The sequence below is a fragment of the Spea bombifrons genome, chromosome 10, assembly GCF_027358695.1.
Source record: "Spea bombifrons isolate aSpeBom1 chromosome 10, aSpeBom1.2.pri, whole genome shotgun sequence".
Taxonomy (NCBI): domain Eukaryota; kingdom Metazoa; phylum Chordata; class Amphibia; order Anura; family Pelobatidae; genus Spea; species Spea bombifrons.
Window position 1 is genome coordinate 11,399,960 of NC_071096.1, and position 24,910 is coordinate 11,424,869.

The 24,910-nt window shown below is 42.3% G+C and overlaps 1 protein-coding gene across 2 annotated transcripts; it reads left to right on the forward strand.

Moving 5' to 3' along the window:
- The first annotated feature begins 747 nt into the window (after positions 1-747).
- PKP3 (plakophilin 3) lies at positions 748-22,865 on the forward strand. 2 transcript variants are annotated; one of them, XM_053449127.1, is made up of 14 exons: positions 748-887; positions 4,404-4,578; positions 17,304-17,392; positions 17,585-18,252; positions 18,627-18,750; positions 18,933-19,137; positions 19,248-19,422; positions 19,563-19,680; positions 19,779-19,940; positions 20,331-20,516; positions 20,838-20,991; positions 21,113-21,305; positions 21,872-21,959; positions 22,081-22,865. In XM_053449127.1, exons 1-14 carry the CDS (start codon positions 855-857, stop codon positions 22,114-22,116), a joined length of 2,406 nt encoding a protein of 801 aa, XP_053305102.1. In that variant the 5' UTR covers positions 748-854; the 3' UTR covers positions 22,117-22,865. The 2 variants fall into 2 exon arrangements, with proteins under 2 accessions (XP_053305102.1, XP_053305101.1); XM_053449126.1 differs by lacking the exon at positions 748-887 and having other exon boundaries at positions 3,531-4,578.
- The last annotated feature ends 2,045 nt before the right edge of the window (positions 22,866-24,910 follow it).

Genomic DNA, 24,910 nt, shown 5'->3' on the forward strand with positions numbered 1-24,910 from the left:
TGCAATCCTGCGGTTGTACGATGAAATCAATCTTTATTAAACCTTCACAATAAAATTACCATCAAATAATTAACAAAACCACAGCACAAATATTCTGGTGAACATGCCAACACAACACCTACGAGAAACTATCTACATAAAGCATGTAAAGTATTGGATCAAATACCACATATAATACTTATATTCAGCATAGTCTTATGTCCATCACAAGCATGTTTAAATTCTCTCGCTGTATTAACCACTACTGCTTCTGCTGGAAGTCTGTTCCACTCACCTACTACATAACAAAGTAAAAAAAATCCTTACATTACATCTAAGCCTCAGACCCTTGTTTCAAACAATGTTCCTCCTTTGAATAAATGTCTTTATCATGCCTTCTATCTGTTCTCTCCTCCATGGAATACATGGTGGGATCCTTTAGACTTCCCCGACCATTCTTATCCAGAAACCAATGGCAGATTTCCTCTTTATACTTGTTCTTCTGACAAGGCCTACAGATTATCATTTCCCGACGTCTCTCCCACCAGAGCGTATCCTACCAGGGAAAGAAACGTGATCTTCAAAAACCCAGTAATGTGACGTAAATTCTACCGCTGTCCCCATTAACATTTTAGAGTGTTACCCCGAGGCACGCTCTAGAGTAAGGTATCGCTGCATCCTCTGTTTTCCCCTCTCTTTATAATATTCCTTCAAAGTTGGCAAATAGAAGGGTTAACGTTCTGTAGGGCGGAGGTGCATAAACAGGTCCAGTGACGACATGGGATGATACAGTTTCCATTCTCTCGCTTTCAAACAATTTTGGTGATTACTTCTAGTACCTCACACCCCAAACAGTGGAGGAAGTAGAGAGCATCATGAACCGCCATGGCCCTGTCTTGCAGACGCAGGTATGGCTAACAACATCCTGGTAAAGGGGTATTAATAATGACATTACCTACAGGTACCAGGGGAGGAATGGGTTAGGGAGCATGAATGAGCTAGATGTGCCAGTAATGGAATGATGATCACCTGGTCATCACTGGAATGAAGTTTAATGACTAGACTGCATGATTCAGCGACACAGATAGATGAAAAGGCTAGCTGCGTCAATTACGGGCCAGCGTTTAGGAAGGTGTATGGTATATAATGGGTTAATGACAGACAGTATGATTCTATAACATGTATGCGTGTTGTGAATGTCTTTTTTGATGCATTTGGAGTAGATCAGACGTGTAAGAGTCGTGTAGAGAGAGGGAAAAAATTATTTGCGCCCGAAGGTAACACACGGCTGTAATTGTGTAGTTAGGTTTAGTAACAAAAAGTGTTCACAGAAAAGGTAGGTTAGTGTGAAGGAAAAATTACCTTTGATGGCAAAGAAATGATCAAGCAATGATCTCTAGAAAGAGTGTATGTCAGCCATGGAAAAGAAAGTTACAGGAGGAGAAATGTTAGAACAAGAGGGCATAATCTAGATGTAATGCGAGGACGTTTTTGTTTACTGAGAGGGTGGTAGATAAGTGGAACAACCTCCCATTGGAAGTGGTAGAGCTAAAAGAGAAAGGGAATTTAAATATGGGACAGGCATACAACTCCTGAATCTAATACAAGACCAACCACTGATTAAGGTTTGAGTGTTTACAGCAGAAACAACAGGTAGACTAGATGGGGCTGAATGGGTCCAATCTGTTGTCGAATGCTACGTTCTAAATTAAAGGTAAAAAGCAGGGGACTTTACGTGACCGAGACAAACCAGCATTCCTAGACACATTGATATCTGTGCACCAAGATCTCTCGGAGGAGAAGAATTCTATGGGCTGGGGTGCAAAGAGTAAGGGTGTCTGCAGATACAGGGCTGAATGATTGGGTTTGCCGGAGGAGCGATGCTCTGCAGTTCTATTATACTGAAAGAGTGTGCTTCAATTCCACGTACTTGACTTTTATTGCAACTCATAGATAATCTGCAGACGAGTAGAAATATCCTGCAGATATCAGAGGTAGAAATATTCTGAGAGCAAAATAAATTCTGAGACGAGATGATTTGCAGGGTTGCAGTAATTATCTCGGATGGTTTTCGGATTCCATTCCCATTGTGATGTCCTAACAAGTTATATGGAATTATGCAAAGTAGAACGTATTCTGTATGCTTTCATGTTAGTAGTATGGAGTAGTACAGACAGTGTTCTGCTGCCCAGTATTAAATATATAACGATGGTGTATTTCCGTCTGTCGGCAGCGCATAAACCTTGAAGACATATCGTTCTTCATGCCTAAGGTGAGCGGACACTCCCTTGTAGGGCTGCACTGATAGCACATGCTGGCTCTTTGCATTTAACACGTTGTTCTGCAGACTGAATTCTTTATAAAACCCCAGATATTATATAGATTTAATATATTAATAAACAAAAATATGGAATTTAACCCACTTTTCCTGCTGCGACAGTATTACATCAGCGCTTGGTCTTGTCTGAGATTCCCATGCAACGTTAAATTCCAATAACTAGTATTTTAAAACCACCTTCTGCAGTTTATGTCAACATCATTGTTTCCAAAACATACGTTGCACTCGTACATAAAAAAAAAAACCCACAGTTTTAGAGAAAAAAAAATATCAGATAAGGGGGAGGGGCGGTTACAGTCCCTGAGAGGGACTGTGCTTCCAAAACCGGGATAGTTAGGTGGTATAGTAATCACACACTTATGGCTGCATGCTTATTATAATACAAGAAGATACAATTTGACAGCAGATAAGAACTATTTGTCCCTGTGGTAAAAGCCTTAAACCTTACCTTGCTTCGAGCGCACGTGATTTAAATCAGCCATTTTCCATTGTGATTGAGCTGTCAGTGCTCAAGCTGGGATTTCCTAAAATCATGGCCAGGTTGTAACCCTCAAGGCTTACCACTTCAGCTGGAAGACTGTTCCACCTATCTACCACCCTTTCAGTGAAAAACCCATTGATTATTTTAATTGGCAGACGGACGGGCTGACCAGCCCTCCTTAATGCTTTTAGGCATCGTGAACTTAGTGCAGTCGAATTACAAAAAATCAATAAGAATACACGGCCATCAATCAAGCAAGCAAGATGACTTATCTCTTGTCGTAACAATTTACCCACCTGCCATGGACCTAATAACGGCCGAGACATCCTTCTACCCCTTCCAGACTCCTAACCCAGTTAATCTTTTATGGAGTTTCACATAGCTACAAAAGAAGTCAGGGAAATCTTAGGTTATAAGAAGAAGAGCGACTTAAATCGGTTTTACTTTGTTAAATTGATGGCGTTGCTTTAAGGGATTGGAGTCTTTAGTTAACGTTGATACCTTTTATTGAGTCAACTCAATATAATTTGCCTCCAAGGTTTCTTCTTCAGATGGCTTCCAATAAACCCATCTGATGCTGACAACCATTATCAGTGAATTAAGTCCAACCACATATTATAGATAAGAAGATTAGCCAACATGGCCATTAAACTCCAGCCCCGCACTGTATGATAGGACCTCCATTGTCTATTCACCTTAGGCCTGACCGGGGCAGTTATACCGGAGTTTCTAGCAGATGGAGAAGCGGCTTCTTTGTTTGCGGAAGGTGTTCAGGCCCTTTTTACACAGTTAGCTGACCCTAATGATAGCAAAGGGGGAGGAAGATTCCTCGCTGTCAGTGAGAGGGGGATGTAACATTCCTGAATAAGAGGAAGAAAAAAAAATACAGCGTGTGGGGCGAGAAAGAGAGGGCAGGAACTGGGTTGGGAAGAAGGAGAAGTGTTGGGAGAGAGGCTTAGTGAATGCAAAGTGTCTGAGCAGGTGTGAGAGAGCCTGGAACCTGAGGAGAAGGAATAAGAGAGCGAAGGAGACAAGTTCCTACAACGGCCCGACACAGTGAAATAACACACTCGGCCAGCTCAGGCGCTGAGTTATCTGGGAACGTCTGGTGAAAGTAGAAAAAAAAATGTGGTAGCTTAGAGGGGAAGGTGCAGAAAATGGAGGCGGGGAAGAGGGAAAGGCAGGGACAGGTAGAGTGCTGAGGTAATGGCAGGGTGGGGCATGGAAGTGGAGACAGGCTAAGCGTGTAGGAGAGAGAAGCCAGTGACAGACAGGGAACAAGGGAGACACTCTTTACAAAGAGACTGTGTGATAGGGCATTGCAGGCCTAGGGCAAGACCTTTACCAACACCGACAAGGAAGGGTCATTTGCCTTATCTGCAATAAGCGAAGGAAGGACACCCAACAGCATAGGAAACAAACTTCAAGAAGACCAACTACACACACATTGTGGGAAGGAGAGATTAAGCCATATAGTGATTGAGTGGTGACCCAGGCTGGTGAGGGAGACAGAGAGTGTGTCTACAGACAGTGTGTGGGAGAGAGTGCTTGCACCATCACAGCTCCACCATGCAGGACAGTCACTTCCTTATGTCGGCCTTGCAGCCGAACATGAACACGACATCGCTGGCGTTGCCCACCGACTCGCAATTGGACCGAAGGGTGCGTGAAGAGAGCCAAGAACTTCGCAATGCCCGGGTACAGGAGCAGGTCCGGGCACGGATGATGCAAAAGGGACAGACTTCATCCCGGGCCAACTCCAGCTTCTCCAGCTATGGAGGTAAGAGAAATATTGTATCAATAAGAATGCTTGCGCCAGGTGTTCCAGAACAACCCACTTATACGAGGGTGGCAAACTGCTAGATCATTACTTTAATTGTTTCACCAAGGAAGGCATGAGACGCGCGTTAAATTGCAATAAACCGGTTGCAGCCGAGGCTCTCAAAGCATTAAGATAAGCTGCGTTTGCTGGTTTCATGACAGTTGACAACCTGCAGTAAATCTGTTAGCTCAGGGATATCGCGCTGTTCGGGGCAATGTCCAATATTTGCGGTTTTCTCTCTCTTATACTTGTGGATGATGCCATGCCTCGTGTTTTAGTTTATTCATTGTGCTGGGCTTATGTGATTAGAAAAGTACTTCTATGTGCCTAGGGCCCCACCTTACTATTTCACTAGGTCTCTGCAGAGACTGCCGCGTAAATGACCATTGGGGTCTGAATTAAGGCTCCATCCTTTCATTATGTTACCCCACAGGGGACAGAACCAGCTGCAAAGTTTGAGCTGACACTCTTCTGCCAGGTTTGAAGCTCCTCTGCCGGGAAGCCATTGCACCGCAAAGTACCCAATATCTCTAATACAAATATATACATGGGACTTCCCGGGGCAGGTAGACTGACGTTAACTCTTTGAGAGGCCGTTTCATTAATACATTTCCCTTCCAGTAATTCTCCCGTAATCGCTTTTAATCACTACTTTCAAGAAATGTATAGATTTTTTTTTTGCTACTTTAAAAAATAAATAAATAGAATAATATAAACGTTTCAATCCGATTACAGTAAAACCTGATTGTCGTTTCCAAAGCTATCTAACAGAAATAGTTCTATCCCATTTCTTAACATCATAGGTGCTAGGAGGTCAGTCCTGGTTACATTAAGTGGCTACATTGTGTCTAAAATAATATTTAAATTAATATGTCACTTTAGTATCTTTTTCATTTTTTATTATCTTTATTAATTAAAAATAATCTTCATGTAAAGGTGTTCTGGATACGTTGAACAGGAATATAGGTGCCGCCAAACAAATAGTTTTTGAAATGAAGCCAAACCCCGGACGTGCTGCACAGAGACGTGTTAATGTATAACGGCCTGCGGCAGATGACTGGTTAAACGTAGCAATACTCTACAGACCGCTTGCCAGAGTTTACAAAGTGACAGGCTGAGTCTTGTTTTCTATAAAGCGTAGTGTTCCGACTCATTCTATATGTTTGCAGTAATACCGCGCATTCTTGCGCAATGATGTACCGTAATTACCGACGGTGCCGCGTGGCGGTCCTGTGTCCGTCCCAGGAGGGGTTGTTGCTGTCACCGTACAAAATGGCAACCATGCCCAGGCTGTATTGCTTGTTGCGTACTGAGGAGACACATGGTGGAGGAAGGGCGCTTTACAATATTTCCCCTAGGTGTAGAATTTTACATGTTGGGTCTATGAATCTGTTTATTTCAGAGAGTCCGACCGTATCACGTGAAATATGACCTCAGATAACAGAAAAATTAATTTGGGAAATTCTCAAAAAAAAAAAAGATTTGTAAACTTTTTAAATATTCTGAACTCCGTTCACTAGTTAATTTAAGAAAGAAAAAAGTGATCCATCTCTGATTGCCTTGACATTCCTCGCTAGGGTCAAAGGACATTATTATTACTATCACCACATTTAAAGCAGGCTTTTGGTGTTACACATAAGATAAATACAATGCATTTATTAATGGGTGTAAGAAGGCAGGAGAAAAGGGTGCGGTGCTGATTTGTAAATCTGTGTCATCAAATGACTTGTGTGACAGTCATAAAAGAGACTGTCCAGCTCAGCATGCTGTAGGTGTTCTGCGAGTCTCTAGGCATATGTGCAATCGCCTGATGACGAGTTTATTATAAAGCATAACAGGGCATGTCCTGTACTTATTGGTATACCAACCAACCATGAAATATTCTTACCCCAGCTTCTGAGTGTCTTGGGACTGTGTTCACTAAATATGGAACTTGAAGAAGAGTTGAAGATCCCAACTCAACATATTTTCCAGTGCATTATGAAGGGCCACCTTCCTACTCTAAGAATCATGAAGCATGAAAATCTGTGAGATTGCCTTTAAGAAACCATGCCTTGTTAACAATCGATGATCCAAGACCAGATCATCCCACCTTTTAGAACTTCTCTCTGTAGATGGCCTTCCACAATGCACAGTAAAGTTGGGTAGTTGGAATTTTGAACCCTCCTGCAAACTCTATTTAGTGAATATACCACTGAGTTGGTGTCTGTTTATTATAATAAGACCCAGCTTGCTTGTCACAGGCATTACATTTGTATTGGTACAATAAGGCACTTAGCTGTGTGTCTATAATAAAGTACAGTGACCCAGCTCCTGGCAGATACTGACTGTGGAACACCTTGTTTCGGAACCCAAGTCCTTCTGGATGCTGACTCTGGAACACCTTGTTTCTGAATCCAGGTCCTTCTGGATGCTGACTCTGGAACACCTTGTTTCTGAATCCAGGTCCTTCAGGATGCTGACTCTGGAACATCTTGTTTCGGAATCCAGGTCCTTCAGGATGCTGACTCTGGAACATCTTGTTTCGGAATCCAGGTCCTTCAGGATGCTGACTCTGGAACATCTTGTTTCTGAATCCAGGTCCTTCTGGATGCTGACTCTGGAACACCTTGTTTCTGAATCCAGGTCCTTCTGGATGCTGACTCTGGAACATCTTGTTTCGGAATCCAGGTCCTTCTGGATGCTGACTCTGGAACATCTTGTTTCGGAATCCAGGTCCTTCTGGAGTTCCAGCTCCATCACATAACGTTTATTCACATATTACATTATTCCAGGCCTTTCCCTGTAAACACAGGTGGCATCTCATTCGGTTACTCTTGCATGAAATTATTATTATTTGAATCTTCTCCTAGCGTAACAGTCATACTGAATGGGTCAGAGGTGAAGGAGTCTTGTTAATTGTTATATATGTTTAAATACAGGCAGCAACATGAAATATGCTTACATCAATACAACTATGTCAAAAATAAAGCTGCTCAGAATTAAAAAGTGCAAAGTTCCCAATGAACTTTAAAGTGAACTTGTCACCATAAACGTGTTGTCACAGGGCTCTCTGAACTCATTTGAATATTATTGGCTGCTAGTCCTTAAGATATGGCTGCCCAGGCGCTGTGCGCGCATGCACACTCACCCGCGATGCTTTCTGAATGCTATAATACGTGTGGTTATGGGTACGTGAAAAGTTACCCCCTACTATGTTGCGTATAAATGGACATAGATATATATAATGAAGTGGGGTTAAAGTGTTACTGCTGGTGCCTTTTTGTGTTCATGTCGATCCTTTTAGCTATATCCGGAGCCGGACTAGCGATGATGAGGTGGCCCGTGGCACTTTAAATCGTGCGGCAAACGCCTGGATAAATGCAGCCGTATGCTACGTTTTTATGCTCGTATAGCATGTAGCCGGGCATCTCCAGCCGCGTTTACCCGGTGTGACGGGATATGGCTTAGACATTACAGAGTTATCTGTCACTCTATATATCACATAAACGTATCCCTGTTATTTAAAGGGCCGCGTTACAGAAATGTCAGTATAGGGGTTTTTAATGTATATACTAGACAATTCACGTAACGTGCAGGAGAATGAATCAGCCCCACCCCACCCCTTATTCCTCAGCCCGAGAAACGCAGTCATCTCGGTGTAATCCTGGGCCGTGTAGTTTTTACACCTTTCTGCCTGTTTATGGTGGGTGGGTCCGTCTTACACGCTTTGAGATCACCTTTCCGAGTGATTTACCCTCTTAGCAATGACATGGGGTGTGTCGTTTAATCCGCTCCTGGAAATGCCGCGCTTGGTAACACGAGTGGATTTACAAAAATTAAATTTTTATCATTTTTTTCCGACTGCTCTCCTCCACACTTGCCTTGTTTCCTTCAGTTGTGCCAATAGCTTAAAGTCACTATAAGGGATTATGATCATTTCTTCTTTTATATAGCGCTATCATATTCTGCGATGCTGTACAATGGGGATCCATGCTAAACATTAAAGGGGGATTTTTTATTACTGATATCGGTTAAGAAATGTTTTCCAACATACTGTGCTCCTATAATGTATTCAGGCAGCTGCATATACACAAGTTGAATACGTCCTAACTCTTTTAGCCTGATCTATTAGAAAGGCACCCTGACTCCTTATAGTACTGCCTGATAAACAACAAACTGGATCGGTATTAATCAACCCAATCGCACACTCTGCAGAGAACGTATTTCATTAGGGACTGCGGTCCTAAATTGGTCAATTTCTAGTCTAAGAAGATACGTTTCTGTAGAAATTCTTTTGAGCAGCATATGTCTTAAAGTGATATATCTTTGAGTCATAAAGTATGTGCTGTATGCTGACATGACATAGCTAGGGGCTCCGAGCAAGCAATTCCAGAATTTGTTAAAAAAAAAAAATCTCTGTGCGGTGAGAAATCGATGGGGTATCCAATGGGTTTATCTTTTCAATGGACATGGAGCATATATCACACTCCTGCTTTTTCTCCTTCCAGTCTTATTTTCTTTCCCCCCAGCTCCTTCTCCTTTTGCTTCCCTCGCTCTCCACAGCTTTACGATTCATTCATTTCTTATCACTGCCCTTGGTGTTTGAGTTTGTTCACCGGGGAAACTCCCACATGAATAGAGTCAAAAGTCTCAGACACAGCTGTGTGTGGGTGTGCTTGGGTGTGTATCCCTGCGTCTCCATGGATATGTGTGTGAGACTGAATGCAGCACGCTTGTGTATTTGCTACTGTATGGAGTATTTCTGCACTGTGTATGTGTGTATGAATGAATGTATGTGTATGTGTGTATATATACACAATGTACCGGTCTAGCAGCAATTGGGGCCAGTTGCAGTACAGTCAGAGCCGGCCTTAGGTGTTCCGGCGCCCTGTGCGAACTACTCCTCTGGCGCCCCCCCCCTCTGCCCCTTCAAACTACCCCCCCTGTGCCTTCAAACTACCCCCCCTGCCCCTTCAAACTACGCCCCCTGCCCCTTCAAACTACCCCCCCTATGCCCCTTCAAACTACCCCCCCTCTGCCCCTTCAAACTACCCCCCCTCTGCCCCTTCAAACTACCCCCCCTCTGCCCCTTCAAACTACCCCCCCTCTACCCCTTCAAACTTACCTTGAGGAGTCCTGCCGGCATTTCATGTTGAGCGCCGGCACCGCGACGGAGAGTAAGGGGCGTCGAGCGGTTGCTGAGAACTTCACGAGCAACCGCTCGGCGCCCCTGCCCGGGACATAAATGAAAACATTGTTGGTTTTTTTTTGTTGTTTGTTTTTTTAACTTTATTTAACATCCTCCATGTTAAATAAAGTTAAAAAAAAACTTTTTTTAACAAGGAGGTTGTTAATTAAAGTTAAAAAAAACCAACAACAAAAAAAAACAACAATGTTTTCATTTAGGTGCAGAGGGCGCGGGGGAGGAGGACCCCGCAGCGGCGGCGGCGGCGGCGGCGGCGGCAGCAGCGGCAGCGGCGGAGGACCCCGTGGCGGCAGCGGCGGAGGAGGAGGACCCCGCGGCGGCGGCGGGGGAGGACCCGGCGGCGGCGCCCCCTGGAGTGTGGCGCCCTGTGCGGTCGCACAGGTCGCACACCCCAAAGGCCGGCCCTGAGTACAGTGATGTAGTAAATACTACTAAATTGTACTATTTTAATTTTCTGGAATCTGTATACAATACACAGTTAGTAAATGATAAAGTGCATCAATATTCAGTAGTCTGTGATTAGTGCACAATCTTGCAGACTAGTCGCATTTAATTTTCTTTGCCAAAATCTTTTAAAAGATGGATTTATTCACTAAACGGTGGGTTCAGCATAGTTACTTTGAAATATCTTAATACTAACTTTATTATGCATTCTACGGGAATGACCCAGGTGAGCTTCTCATTCACCAACATCGGCTGTGTTGGCCATTTATAACACCTAAGCATATGAGTGATCTTGCATGAGGACATCAGTGTCACGGGACGATGAAGGGTCAGGTTAACCTAGTGCTGTGTATCTAGATGATCCGTATGTATATATCTCCATGCTGTAGTATGAAGTGTGGAATGGAGACCCCCTCACTGGAAAGGTGATTAACCAGTAGGTCCAGTGATGGTTTGAAGAAAGGGGAACCACCAGCAGATTGTGGGCTTTGCCGGGTCCCTACCATTTGCAAACAATACTCAAGATGCAGTAAGAATAATCCCAAGAATGTGCGTCTGATCTCCAGTCCATCAGCAGAAATGTGACTAATGTTCTTCTAACAGGGTTGTGCTCTACCAGTTGGACAAGTGGAAATAGTTGTGTTTAGTAAGAAGATGGAATTAAACAATGTATCGCACACCAGAGTAAAGAGCACTTCTAAATCAATTCTTGTTCCTCAAGTGGATACATTTGTTTAACATTTCAAGTATTTGTTTGAACACAAGAACTTGCTGTGACTTATTTATCATCCTTAACTGAGCTAAATTTCCTTGGATTAAAGTCTTTTTCTACTATATATTTGCTAGCACGGGGCATTGGAACAAACTTTTTTGGGGGGGAGAAGTTTCCTTTTATGAAAAATGTTATTGGAGGATTTCAGTTTCTCTCATTACTACATACATTCAAATTATTGAAATGCTGGTTTTCCCCATTAAAGGGGAATTATAATAAGACACGTTGCGTTTCAGAAGTATAATTAAGCCCGGTGAAAATAGGACAGGTTTTTTTTTTTTTTTTTTTTGGATAATTAATTACATTCATTAAAAAGAATTAAAAGAAATAGAGATATCCAAGGACCGTCATCGATGGAAACCATGGAGATTGATGAGGACCTCTGTATTTGGATTAGAATATGAGAAACTGTTTAAGAACATTGATCAACTTTAATGTATTATGCATGAGTAAATCTGTAACTGAATTTAGGTTAATATACTGTACATTGGCCTATATGTCTAGACTGAAAATGTGTAATTGACAAATCCTCCTGGTTTCTTTCCTTGGTGCCGAGGGTCCTGAGTGACGGTAGCCACAGTTTTCCAAAGTCAAGCCCATGCATGTTTCCAGCGGCGGCCCCTGCAATCAATCTTCCCATCCTTTCTACTTTCCGTTGCCCAGCGAAAGAATGCGTACACAACCTAAACCATTCTTCCCCATTCACTACACAGTTCTATTCTCACCCTTCTTTTCATCATTATTATTATCTTCTATTTATATAGCGCCAACAATTTACGCAGCGCTTCATACAATACATATAATCAAAACTGGAATTGGCAGTCAGATAAACCATTAGATCTAAGCTTTCTTTAAAATAAGCAGTGATTTAAAGCCAGCCATTCTCCATTCAATTTTATAAATGTAGAGATCAGATACAAAATAGATGACTATGTATGGGGGGGGGATTCTGCCTATTGCTTTTTAACCATACTGGGGATTCCGGAGACTCCTGCAAAGGTGGTAGAGACATTTGTATAGACAAGATATATGTACCGGTGTATATATATTAAATATACTTAAGTTTTACCACTTTTATTACTCGTAACAATATTACTGATGTGCCACATGGTTACTTGGGGTTTTTGTAAGAAGAACTAGCACTTCTGGAGAGATTATCAAAGGTCATTGCCCTACTTCTCAAATTATATGTTCTGTAACCAGGATTATTTTAATGTCCGTGCACACTAATTATATTTATGATATATAATAATGAAATATTAGTTGTAATTAAAGCCTGCTCCTATATTGGGGATCATGCATCATTGTCTCAACGTAAGGAAGAGAACACAGTTTGAGCGTTTCCAGGTTGATCTGAATAATAATATTTATTATCGGATCCCTATCAAAGCTGATCTTAATGATATAAAAAGCTTCTCATTAAAAAAAATGGATGACTAGGTACGATGATCCATGTATTATTTCATTCCAATGAAAAACTAAAAAAATTAAGGGGGAAGTTCAATGAAAACATAATTTCAAACTAAGCCAGAAGTCAGATAGTATTTTTAACCACAACAGGAATGTGGCTGCAAATGCAAGGACGTAGAGGCGTCTTATCTCAGGGCCACATGCCTCTTATGAAAAACGTGAAGCTAAAAATCCACGAGTTACTCTCTGCCCTCGCTTTAATTTTAGGAAGCCTCTTCGTTTTTTAATGAATATAACTATATATTGTTAATTTTGCAGAGAAGGCATAGGCAGGGGAATTACCGGTATTGCTTACGAAAGTAAACATAGGCAAACTTTGCCCTACCTGTCGCACAGCTTGCTGATATTTCGATTGGTTACAGACATGCTTATTATCTCCTTTGCCTTTTTTATTCTTTTATCTCTCTGAATGGGGATACATCTTCCTTCTGAGTAGAAGCTGATTCCTTTACTGTTAGGACCGCAGAGGTAGAGCTTGTTTTAGGAAAATGTTCTCTGCGTTGTGATCAGGGTTTTTCCTGTTGCCTTCTCGTTGATAGAGTCTGTACTGCGCTCCAGACTATGGAGGCTGTGCTGCGCCGGCGTGGCCTCCATAGTGAGAATGGGCCGGTTGAGGAGATCTCCCCTGTAACTGGCTCACTGAGTACCAAGTTACTGGGGGGCCTGCTCGACTGGCAGCAGGGGGACTGCTGCTCCCCTGGACCCAACGCCCTAGGCCTTGTCAGCCTAGCTCAGGTTGGGAAGATGTTGGGGTCATGTCCCACAGTGTCTGGACGGCATGTTTTCATACGCTAAAAAATGACCATGCTGTAGACCGTTATAGAGATGCTTAAACTTATGAAGGTCAACCTGGCCAAGTGTCTCTTGTAAGCACTACTGAGCTAACACTGCGAGGGAGAAATAATCAGTAGGAAATTCAAACTCTACTTGGCACATTCTTACAGGTCAGTAGTCAGTATGTCCTCCCTTAGCCTCCCTCACCACCCTTAGTCAGTAAGATTAATGAATGTTGTACGAGCCAACATCACTTCCCTGGATGCATCGGTGCAAATCCAGTGGATTCTCGTTTCTTTGTTGTCTTTCTGTCGGTTTGCCATAATTCACAAAATTCTGCAGCATAATAATTACAAGTCCGTAGTTGCATATAACGGAACCTGTCATGTTCTTTATCATCGAGGATATAGTATACTATAGAACCCTAGCAAATGCTTATTTTCCATCCCATACATAATGCAAAGCTAACCTGACTTTAAGAAACATCATGTATTTAGCTCCATGTTATACATAGCCACTTCAGACTGTGCATACAGAAACATTTAATAATGTTATAATTATAGGTAGTAATAAAATATATAATGCATATATCAAGAGACATGTATGAACATAACTACTATATATTCTAGCCGCTAACCTAAATCTGGACGTTCTTGATCTGTGGATTCTGCATATCCGACATCCACGCTCTTGGGCACCTCCATATTTTATGAGGTGTTTGTTATCAAACACATTTATTATATCTCAAGGATGAGAGCAGCTCCTCTTTATGGTGAGTGGGGTTTGGGAGCGACCAAATGTTTGAGCTATGAGTACGAGTCCTCAGTTGATTTACAGACTTGACTAAGAAATGTTAAAGAGTCACCTTGGTGTGATTTCTAAGGAGTGTACGGATCCCTGTTAACAAGACTTCTACAGCTTGAAATACTTTAATGGCATGTTTTATTAATGCCGACATGTGATGTTCTGTACACTTTAAAGTGAACCTATCACATTCCCAAATCCTTTGTTTTTCTTCACTTAATAAAGCAGCACTGTGGTGTTACAAGTTCAGATAAGCATTATGCATGTAGTAGAATTGTTTATATGCGTGCTGAAGGGCACAGCCATCTTATCTTCTTGTTCCTAGTATCTGCATGCAGCGGCATGATTGGAAACCACTGGACCCTGGTGCAAAATGTGCCCCGCCCCACCAACTCCACCAAGCAACGTGTCCCATGGTGCCACCTTTGCTCCAAACTAAGCTTGTGAATGCTTACTTTGCCCCCAAACAGCTTGTGGGTGCCTTTGCACCAAGCAGCTTATCAGTGTCTTTACCCCAAATAGCCTATTTGTGCCTTCTTTGCCTCATGCCTGCTGTTCCAACATACACTCTGGAACACATATGTAAACACACATACACAATTAAACATACTTACTAACACACTCCATCTCACCCCACTTACATATCCATTCTCACACACACAAAACACTTACACATCCATGCACACACATGACACCTACACACACATCCATGCACACACGACACCTACACATCCATCCATGCACACACACATGACACCTACACATCCATACTCTCACACACACTTAAAACCTACACATCCATACTCTCACACACACAAAACTCCTACACATCCATGCTCTCACACACCCACAAAACACCTACACATCCATCCTCACACACAACTTACACATCCATCCTCACACACACACACACACAACCTACACATCCATGCTCACACACACACACAACCTACACATCCATGCTCACACACACACACACAACCTACACATCCATGCTCTCTCACACACACAAAACACCTACACATCAAAGCTCACACACACACCCGCAAAAAAAACCTACACATCCATGCTCACACACAAAAAACCTACACATCCATGCTTACATACATACATAACAAGCACATGTACAAACATACCCCACCCGCCTCGCTTACACTGTGCGAGTAGTCTCGGTTTATCCGTAGGGTCACGTGGTGTAATGTGACCCCGAGACGTGCCGGTTCAAATTAGTTTAGAAAGACCCCTTCATGCCTGGACCAGTGCAGTCCAGGTCCGAAAAGCCCTTTCTAATCTGTTTTGAGTCAGTATGAAGAGCCCGGAACAAAGGGTCGTCCAAGGCCCCCTAAAGGCACGGGCCCGTCGCAGCTGCGACCCCTGTTATCCCGCTGCCTGCATGATTATAGATCGGGTGCTGCAGTGTGTGGCCACTTGTTGGATATGCTGGCCGCACAGAGCATGAGCTTAAAAACATAACACGCAGCCTCTACTATCCAGCCGGCACTTAATGTTATTGGCCTACTCAGAGCTCTCACATTGTGGGATGCAGGTGGGCGATGTCGCTGATGTCGGTGGGCATCCTCACTGGTGTTAAGTTAACCATGCAGGAAAATTATGTTTCTGGAGTGGAAGTGGGTGGGGAGTGGGGTGTGCCGCAATGCCGCTCCTGTCACCCAGAGTTTCCCTGTGGTGACCCCCGAAGAGCTCTCAAATATGATCGGGCAGCTGCTGGCCTTAAAGTGCCAGGGCTGCCTCATTATCACATGCAGGGACTTGATAATTTCTGAATAAGGATTTTTCTGCAGGCTGTAAGATATATGTAATTGAAAGAATATATATTTTGTTATTATTGCAGCAGACCCCTAAAAAAAATTATATTTCTATTAAGACTGGGGCAAAATATACAGATGTCACTACCTTTAACTAGGAGGCTATATAAGATATATTTGCTAATCACAGGCTGTTAGGGGTAAGAGCTTTGGAGAGCATGAATGTACGCTCCTGGTATCTAAAATGTGCAGTGTTGCTAAGCAGCATGAATTTCTGATTGCAGTGAAAAAAGGAGAGTTTTGTATCTAACTGCAAATGTATAATATTATTTATAAAGCGGCGACAGATACGAGGAATAAAGTTCCCTGTTCCCGCAGGAACTTACAATTTATGTTAATACAATATAATCATATTAGGAAAAAGAAGTATGCCCTTAATAGACCCCGAAGTCTCCATGTATATGAGAAAGACATGGAGAGTTTGGACTTGTAACCCTTATTGATTTTAAAACTTATCATGTATCCATTTAAAATATTTAAATTCTGATCAACATTTTTGAACCAACAATGTAAATGTTTGAAGTCAGATTCACCCAGATACACTTTACCATTGATCTTCACATACAATCAGGTCCACATATTAGATGAATTGGTTTAAAGTTATATGTGATATCATACATATTGTTAAAAGTTTACTGTTAAAATGGGTTAAATACATAAAGCAGATTATGGGTTAAACACCTTTTATGATAGTAATGATTTATTAATAAGGTGCTAGCATATGCTGGAGCCATATGACACGGTGTGAATAACAAAGCTAATACTAGTACAGTGCAAATATATCATCATTCACACGCTACGCTACCAGCATCCATTAAAAGACACTACAATGCGAACACTATCTTCTGAAAACATTTCCCTGCAGAAAGATTGTGTCTATTCACATGGAATCATCAAATAATTGTCAGTGTGTCAATAGCCTCCTATTCTTTGGGGCATTATTAATAATGTCATTCTTATTGCTGTCAAGCTCAACATTCATGTACATTGTTTTGTGTACAAATCATTGTCATGGTACAGCAACACATGGGGTGAAAGAAAGGTTAAGATATATATATATTTATATATATATATATATATAATTTTTAAAATTGTATTATTTATTTGTGTCTTTATGCAAACTTTCATCTATAACATATTCCCCTTCACACTTATGTTTTCTTTTCCCCTCTGTGGTAGTAGCACAGTAACATTTTATATGACCCTAAAGGTTATGTTTAGTAATATACATTATTTTATTTATAAATTGAAAATCATATTTTATGTATTTTTTGTCTGGTTAGCCTGCAGCCCGTAATTCTTTGTCATTAAAAAAGAGAAGAACAGTGTGAGGGTTGAAGCTTTAGGGCTACCTGTCGGCTGTAAAAATGGCGCAGACGTGATAAGTCTTTCTTTCTTCCAACAGACAGCTTTTCCTCTCGAGCTCAGTACAGCACGATGCCGACCTCTTACAGCTCCCGCTCTCAGATCCTGGGCTCCGAGCAAAGAATATCTGTAAGTATTTAGGGAGGTGGTGATTGCCACTCCAATAAACATCGGCCTTATTCCCATATGAAAATAGGATATTGTATCTCAAGGAAGATCTCAATGGTGTTGCTACCATAAGTTGATGTGAATGTGTTGCAGAGGCAATACCTGTCTCTTCTAAGGTGTATTTACCCCTTTGTTTGCATTTAAATCCAACAGACAGCCCGCCCATCAGGGTTTGCCACTGGAACTGTTAGGTCAGGAGGCTATTCTTCTCGTTCTGCAGTGGATGTGGGAGCAAGTCAAAGAATAAGTGTGCCTCCCCAGCAACGTGGTTACTCGACCTCCCGTCCTTCTTCTTACCACGAACGGGTTTACCCAAGCCGACGGGAGTGCGATACTATGTCCCTGAGGTCCCTTCGTATTGGTGATGGAGATGATCGCTATGACCAGGGGCAATCTGCTCAAGCATCATTCTATACACGCCAGATGTCCACTGCCAGTGCTGGACCAACACTTCAGAGGTCTCTTTCAGGCAACCTTGGCCAGGATGGTGGTTCAACTTGGGTTGAAAGGGCTGAGGTAGCACAGACTCGGACAATAAGAGCGCCAGCCATGCGCACTCTGCAACGTTTCCAGAGCACAAACAGGGCACGCATGGCATCCTCTTCCTATGGCACTTTGAATGCGGTGTCACCACAGCAGGTGCAGCAACAGTCAGCAGGCGGTGTTGGTGCCACTTACATCACAAACATGATTGAGCACAGTTCACGAGCTCCATCTGTGAGGAGCCTGGCCGAGTCTGGCCATCATATACAAGAAATGAGAGGCATGGATGTGTTTGATGGCAACAAGAGTTTGATGAGCCAGCATTCCTTTACTAGTGGGTAAGAGACATCCTGAGACATTTAAGAGATCACCAATATGAGTAAAGAGAAAAATTGGAAGATGTTATGGTGACCTATAGGGTGATAAAGGTTAACATACAATGTGACGGCACATCAGACCCATTCAGCCCAACTAGTATGCCCATTATTCCTGATGTAAAGACACCTTTATCACTCATTGGTCTTTTCTTAGATTCAGCAGCCATATGCCTATTCCATGCATGCTTACATTCCCTCACTGTATTAACCTCTGATGCTTCTGATGGGGGGGCTGTTCCACTTCTCTACCACCCTCTCAGGTAATTGTACTTTAAATGCATTACATAAGAAGCTATGTCTCTCACTATGTACTCTCTGCTTCAACCATCTCACAGATTTGATGATATGGATATGCCATCGGCAGTGAAATATTTGATGGCCAGCGACCCTAATCTGCAGGTCCTAGGAGCAGCTTATATACAGCATCGGTGCTACAATGACCCAGAGGCAAAAAAACAGGTAAAGAATACTAAAGATACATTTTTTATATTAGCAACATTTTGTTCTATGTAGCTGTTTGGCTTCTATAGTGTCATGTTTTGTAGTGTAACAAAAGGTATGGCTGCCATCCAGTTGCTGAGAAAGACTAGTTAGATTTCCAAAGGATCAAAGTGATTATGGGTTTTCTTCGGGTTTCCCAGGCTCGTAGCTTGCAGGCAATCCCCAAACTGGTAAAGATGTTTAACAAGCCAAACCAAGATGTACAGAGACATGCCACAGGTGCTATGCGCAACCTTATCTACGACAGTGCAGAGAACAAAATGGCGCTGGTGGAAGAAAATGGTGTTTATGAGCTGCTGCAGGCACTCAAAGAGCCAGACGATGAACTCAAAAAGAATGTAACAGGTACTTCTCCCTTTCTACACCCTTCATCCTAATGGTTGATTTAGTTTCGTTGCTTTCCACTTTTCCGGTTCCCCATCGCTCATTCATTTACAATACCAACTCTTTCTCAGGCATTTTATGGAACCTGTCCTCAAGTGATAATTTGAAAAACAGATTGGCGCGGGACACGTTGGGTCCACTCACAGATCGTGTGCTGTCTCCACTATCTGGATCTGCAGGCTCTGCCCTCATCCAACAGAATGCTTCCGAAGCTGAAATATTTTACAATGCCACCGGTTTCCTTAGGTAATGAAGGAATGGCTTCAAAACGCATACTTTGGGGAACTAGGGGATACCTGTCCTTATTATGCTGATATGAAGGGGAAACTGGCTTTAAAATGGTAGGTTAGGCATCTGTAAGAATCTTGAGTCATATCTCCAAACAGGAACCTGAGCTCAGCCAATGAGGATACACGCCAAAAAATGCGAGAGTGTCCTGGGCTTCTGGATGCTCTGGTTTGCTACACTAACAATGCTCTGCAGGCTGGGAAATCTGAAGACAAGGTGAGTAACGCCCAGCGCTCTGTTAACGCCCCCCAAAAATGCTTGGGCTAATTCCGATGGATGTTTTAATGAAAGACCTACTGTCTCTTTTCTTGTAGAGTGTGGAGAATGCTGTGTGTGTGATGAGAAACCTCTCATACCGTTTGTACGATGAAATGCCTCCGTCCTGCCTGCAAAGGCTAGAAGGCACCCAGAGGGGGCGCACCACAGCAGGGGATGCAATAGGATGCTTCACCCCGCAGAGCCGAAAACTCAAAGAGGTAAATTGGTAACACTGCCCCCCCCCCAGTATCACTTAGATTCTATTCAGCTGAGCCATGTAGGCAACTGGGGAGATGGCCAACAGCAGGTCACACGACATACATCTGATTTCTTAGTCTATTCACCAACAATTGAATCCTCTGGTAACTCATGGGAGTGCTGGTAAGCACAACCTTATCTCCCGCTGTCCCGAGTTAAGTCCCCGGTATAACTTTAGATCTTATTCTTGACTCTGAGTGCAAAGCTTCAGTAAGTTGCGTTCCAGTTTCTGTAAGACCTTTCGCAGGCTGCTGGTGTTCCCTTTCATCATTTTAATTAAACAATACTGATGTTCTTTTGTTAGATTTTAAAGAACTATGTAAAAGAAGGCTTGTTTTTTTTTTCCACAGCAGCAGCAGGGCACAGACCTTGCCACCTTTGCAGAAATCTCCCGCGATCCGAAAGGCATGGAGTTGCTGTGGCATCCACAAACCGTTGGTCTATATAACAAGTTGCTGCAACAATGTGAACTGAACCGGCACACTACAGAGGCAGCTGCCGGAGCACTTCAGAACATCACTGCGGGAGACCGTAGGGTAAGGAGAAGTGCACTGGGCTGCATTCAGAGACATACCTGACTCTAGACACTCTTAAGCTGACATCTATATATGACATGCTAGACAAAAGACAATATTATCTAACATGCTGAAACACCAGCAAAGTAATGATGATTTAATAAATTAATGAATGGGCGTAGAAAGTGGTGTGCTCGATGCACCAGAGCTCCACAATACGCGTCATCGCTGTGGTCCTTCAAACCTAATTTTCTTATGTCTAGCTGTATTTCGCAGGCCCTGTCAATGAAGGGTGCTTGTAGGTGATTGGGCAGGTATCATAGCGTTTGTTTGCGTCCGCAGTGGGCAGCAGTTTTGAGCCAGGTGGCTCTAGAACAGGAGCGAATTTTGAATCCAGTTCTCGATCGTTTACGGACTGCAGACCACAGCCAACTGCGCTCTCTTACAGGGCTCATCCGCAACCTGTCTAGACATGCCAGGAACAAGGATGAGATGTGTGAGTGTCTCTCGATATTGTGGGGTCTATTTCATCCCCAACCCCTTATTTATATTTTTCTACAACATTTTCTTTCATTTAAAATGTTTTGTTTATTATTTTTTCTATGTCCATTTCTTAGCTACCAAGCTGGTGAGCCATCTGCTAGAGAAGCTTCCAGGTGATGCTGGAGACAAGAGCCCCCCCACAGAGGTTATCATTAATATCATAGCCGTGTTGAACAACTTGACCGTGGCTGGCCCTCTGGCAGCGCGAGATATAGTGTACTTCAATGGACTCAACAAGCTAATGTACATCAAGAGAAAGCGGGACAGGTGAGACGAGTCAGATTAGTCCAAATTATTCCTTGTAAAATTAGTAATCTTGTAAATGGATACCAAAGATAAAATTGGCAGAGTAGGCATTTTTTATACTTCTGAATAAACAAATTTACATTTTAATGTATTTTGAATTTGAAATAAAATATAACAGTGCTTTCCATTTGGTAATAGATAGGAGTAGGTTTAACGAAGCGTTTGCACAGTATGGAGAGGAGACGTATTCAGTGAAATGGGAGTTTTATCTCGGTAAAAGGGCTTTTCACTCACAGAAAGTTTGTAGAAGACTTCAAGAATAAACGGCCAACTCAAATGATTTTTTCCTTTAAGAAGAGCTGAGGCAGCCCCGCATAATGTATTGTCAGTGACCTTGAGTGAATTATGCATTAAGAAGTGGCCAGCTAAGCCCTTGTTATGGAACTGCAATGGGTTTGCCCTTTGGCAATTCATGGCGAAGCCTAGGAAATTAAATGTTGGGGTGAGCGAATACACCCCTTAATCAGTTAGCAACGCAGAATGTCCTGATGCCGACTTGCTGATTTAATAATATATCCTCTTTCTAGCCCGGATAGTGAGAAAGCGTCACGAGCGGCCTCCAGCCTCCTCACCAACATGTGGCAATACAGCAAGCTGCACCGTGACTACAAGGCTGTAAGTAGCAACTCCGTTTACTCGCGTTCCTATAAATCCCGTTCTCTTCCTCTTTTCCTGTTCTACGCGCCCCTTTGCTTTTATCATGAATGTCCAGTGAAATGTGCCTTTCCTATTACAGAAGGGCTACCGGAAGGAGGATTTCCTCAGCCCATGATGTGGGCTCTGCCAGCTGCAGGTGGCGTGACTAATTATCTCATCCTCATAGAAGACAAGATAACGGGTTTAGACTAAGACCCCTGCTTCCCTAACCCTTACCAATCCCCCCCTATACAAGCAATGCTATGGCACACATGGAACAAAATCTAACAGAGGTGTTTGTAGGTAGTTGGCTAAACACATTTTTGTAAATTAAGATGCACGTGTTTCTATTGGGGGTCTAGTATACATATGCATTAACTTTTTATTTTTATTGCATATTTTCTGTGTGTACTACATACACATGCGCACACACACACACACACTCGTACATGCTGTACATATGTTGTCTGGAAGTGTTTTGAGATTAAAAGGTTCCAGCTCATTAGCCCCCTCTGCTGGACAGACGTTAGTTAAGTTATTTGGTGCCAGTAGCCAAGGCATCAGAGTCCAGTTTCACTGGATTTAATTTTAAAGTGTGTTTGTAGGGGGAGTAATTGTGTTTCCATTTTATATTGTAATTTACTATTCGCCTTTTCCCTTTGAATAAAGAAGACCCTCCCTGGGCGTTCAGTCTTAAACACCAACAAATCACTTTGAATAATATGGGATAATCCCCTTTTAGTTTTTTGAACCAAAACATGTTTTTCTTTAGGAATGATCTCATTGGGGATTTAATGTGTTCATTCACCTGACTGCAAAAAATAATGTGTGTGATTCTGGTGTACGGCAGGGGCTCACTTTAATAATAAAAAGTTTAATTCTGTCGACTGTGTGTCTTTCTGATTCTGATGGTATTGAAGGGGTTAATCCAAGCCTCTCTCTCTCTCCGTGAGAAAGTCTTATAGGCCCCTGCATTCCTGGGTGGAGATGGAATCCTCGCTGAGAATGCAGGCCTTGCTAGGGCTTGTTCTGTTCACGGAACCCCTGGGGCAAAGGCAGATTTCAACACACAGCGGGTTTATATGTACTTGCGCGCCTTTTTTTTATGATGGTGATCATATTAAGCAAAGTACACCTGAGAGCCATACTAACAAGCTTAATGTATGGCAACGTCCATCATTAATTTGGGTTTGAAGAAACAATCAGGTTTATCGATGAAGTGTTTTGGGATTATTTGGGGAATCTGATTTTAATGTCATTTCACTGCAATCTGTAACCCAGCCACAGCTCACGCTCGGTGTAACCGATTTAAATTCCTTAACCTGAAAAAAGCCCAGAGGGTCGATGGACAAACAATATACGACATGCAGAACTTTCCTCGCTTTTATCTCTTCCCTTGAAAGGTAAAGTTAAAAAAGTGAAAGGGATTGTCTTGGATTTATAGACGTGGAGAGCATAAAACCCTCTTGGAAAATGTATTTAATTGTCGACAGCCCCTGCAAAACAGGCTTTCGGAAGATAGTGATGGCAATCATCAATAAATAAACTCATACCATGTGACATTTAGAATGCCAATATATGACATGGACATCTTCTGCATGTCCCCCACATGTTTCAGAAGCTCATGTTTTGCCCCTGACATGTGTCATACCTACTTTGGGGAACGTTTTCCAAGCCAACAGCTCCTTCTCCATTCTAGGTGCTCTAGACCGGCACCCGAGTCGACAATACCCCGAAGGGTGGTCAAGTCTGCGAAAGCACTTCGAATTGGCAAAGGGTTGTCTTTGTAGCTAAAGGCATGGCAAAGGGCTTAGAATCTACAGATACCTTTATGCTACTTTATGTGCTGTGGATAGCTTTTTAGAGAGCTAAATAAAGATGATTTTTTTTTTAATTATTATTATTATTATGTACACCATTTATAAAACATTTTCTTTTATTTATACACATTAGTGGAACTTTAGGTCTGTAGAACACTGTGATTCTTTCCTACCCAGCAAATATTCAGAGCTCCATAAAAAGGGAGACATCAGAATATTGATTTTTGCTCCCAAAAGAGAGCTTGTCCTTCTGAAGAAGTGTGCTTGGAAGTTATTGTGGAGACTGACATAATGAAGCAGACCCAAATATCAGACAGACAAATCTTCTGTCTTACAAAAGCTCATTGGAGGGCATTTCTTTAACTGGGAGCTTGGGGAAGGGTTTTGTCTTCCCCTTGACTTTAATTTATTATTAAGGTCAGCTTCTCTTGTGTGTTAATATTCACAGTAAATTATAACTATTATCTTCCTCTGTTCTGGTTCTGTATGATGCACCATTAATGAGGGAAGATAAACAGCCATCCCAGTATAATGTATAGTGAAACTGGTGAGACAACTCAATCTATTATGCAGAAGAAGCCAAGCTCCACCGGCAACACAAGTTCACTGCCAATGATCCCTTCTATACGTATAGGATGTGAGATGTTCATAGTGAGAAAGTAGACAATTATTATAGAGCTTTGTGTTTTATGGAACTATTTAGCACATTCACAATTTAGTATATGGCAAATTCCAGGCTTCGATGATCAATGTACTAAATTATTACTACTGATTGCTAGCTTGAAGTGGTGATGTTCTCCCAAAAATGAGGATGGGTCTTAAAATCAAACGCCTCTCTGAGCATGTATAGCTAGTATCAGGTAATATAGTCATTTCACTGATATAACTCCATCAAGTTCAACAAGGATTTTTTTTTAGAGATTATTTTTATGACTTGGCTTAACATGCAGGACCTATGGGCTGCCGCTACGTGAAAACCAAACCCACAGAGCAAGATTCAGAATTAGGACAACATCCAGATTTTGAAATCTAAATATTGGGCACACGTCTCATTTTGTTGCTTCTTCAACTCCTTTAAATAGTCTTTGGGCACTTGATCAGTAGAATGAG

Excerpts from the sequence above, each read along its gene's own strand:
- PKP3 (XM_053449126.1), top strand. The coding sequence starts at position 4,368 with ATGCAGGACAGTCACTTCCTTATGTCGGCCTTGCAGCCGAACATGAAC. Across the intron at positions 18,253-18,626 it reads CAGCATTCCTTTACTAGTGG|ATTTGATGATATGGATATGC; the intron begins GTAAGAGACATC and ends ACCATCTCACAG. Across the intron at positions 19,138-19,247 it reads ACTCAAAAAGAATGTAACAG|GCATTTTATGGAACCTGTCC; the intron begins GTACTTCTCCCT and ends ACTCTTTCTCAG.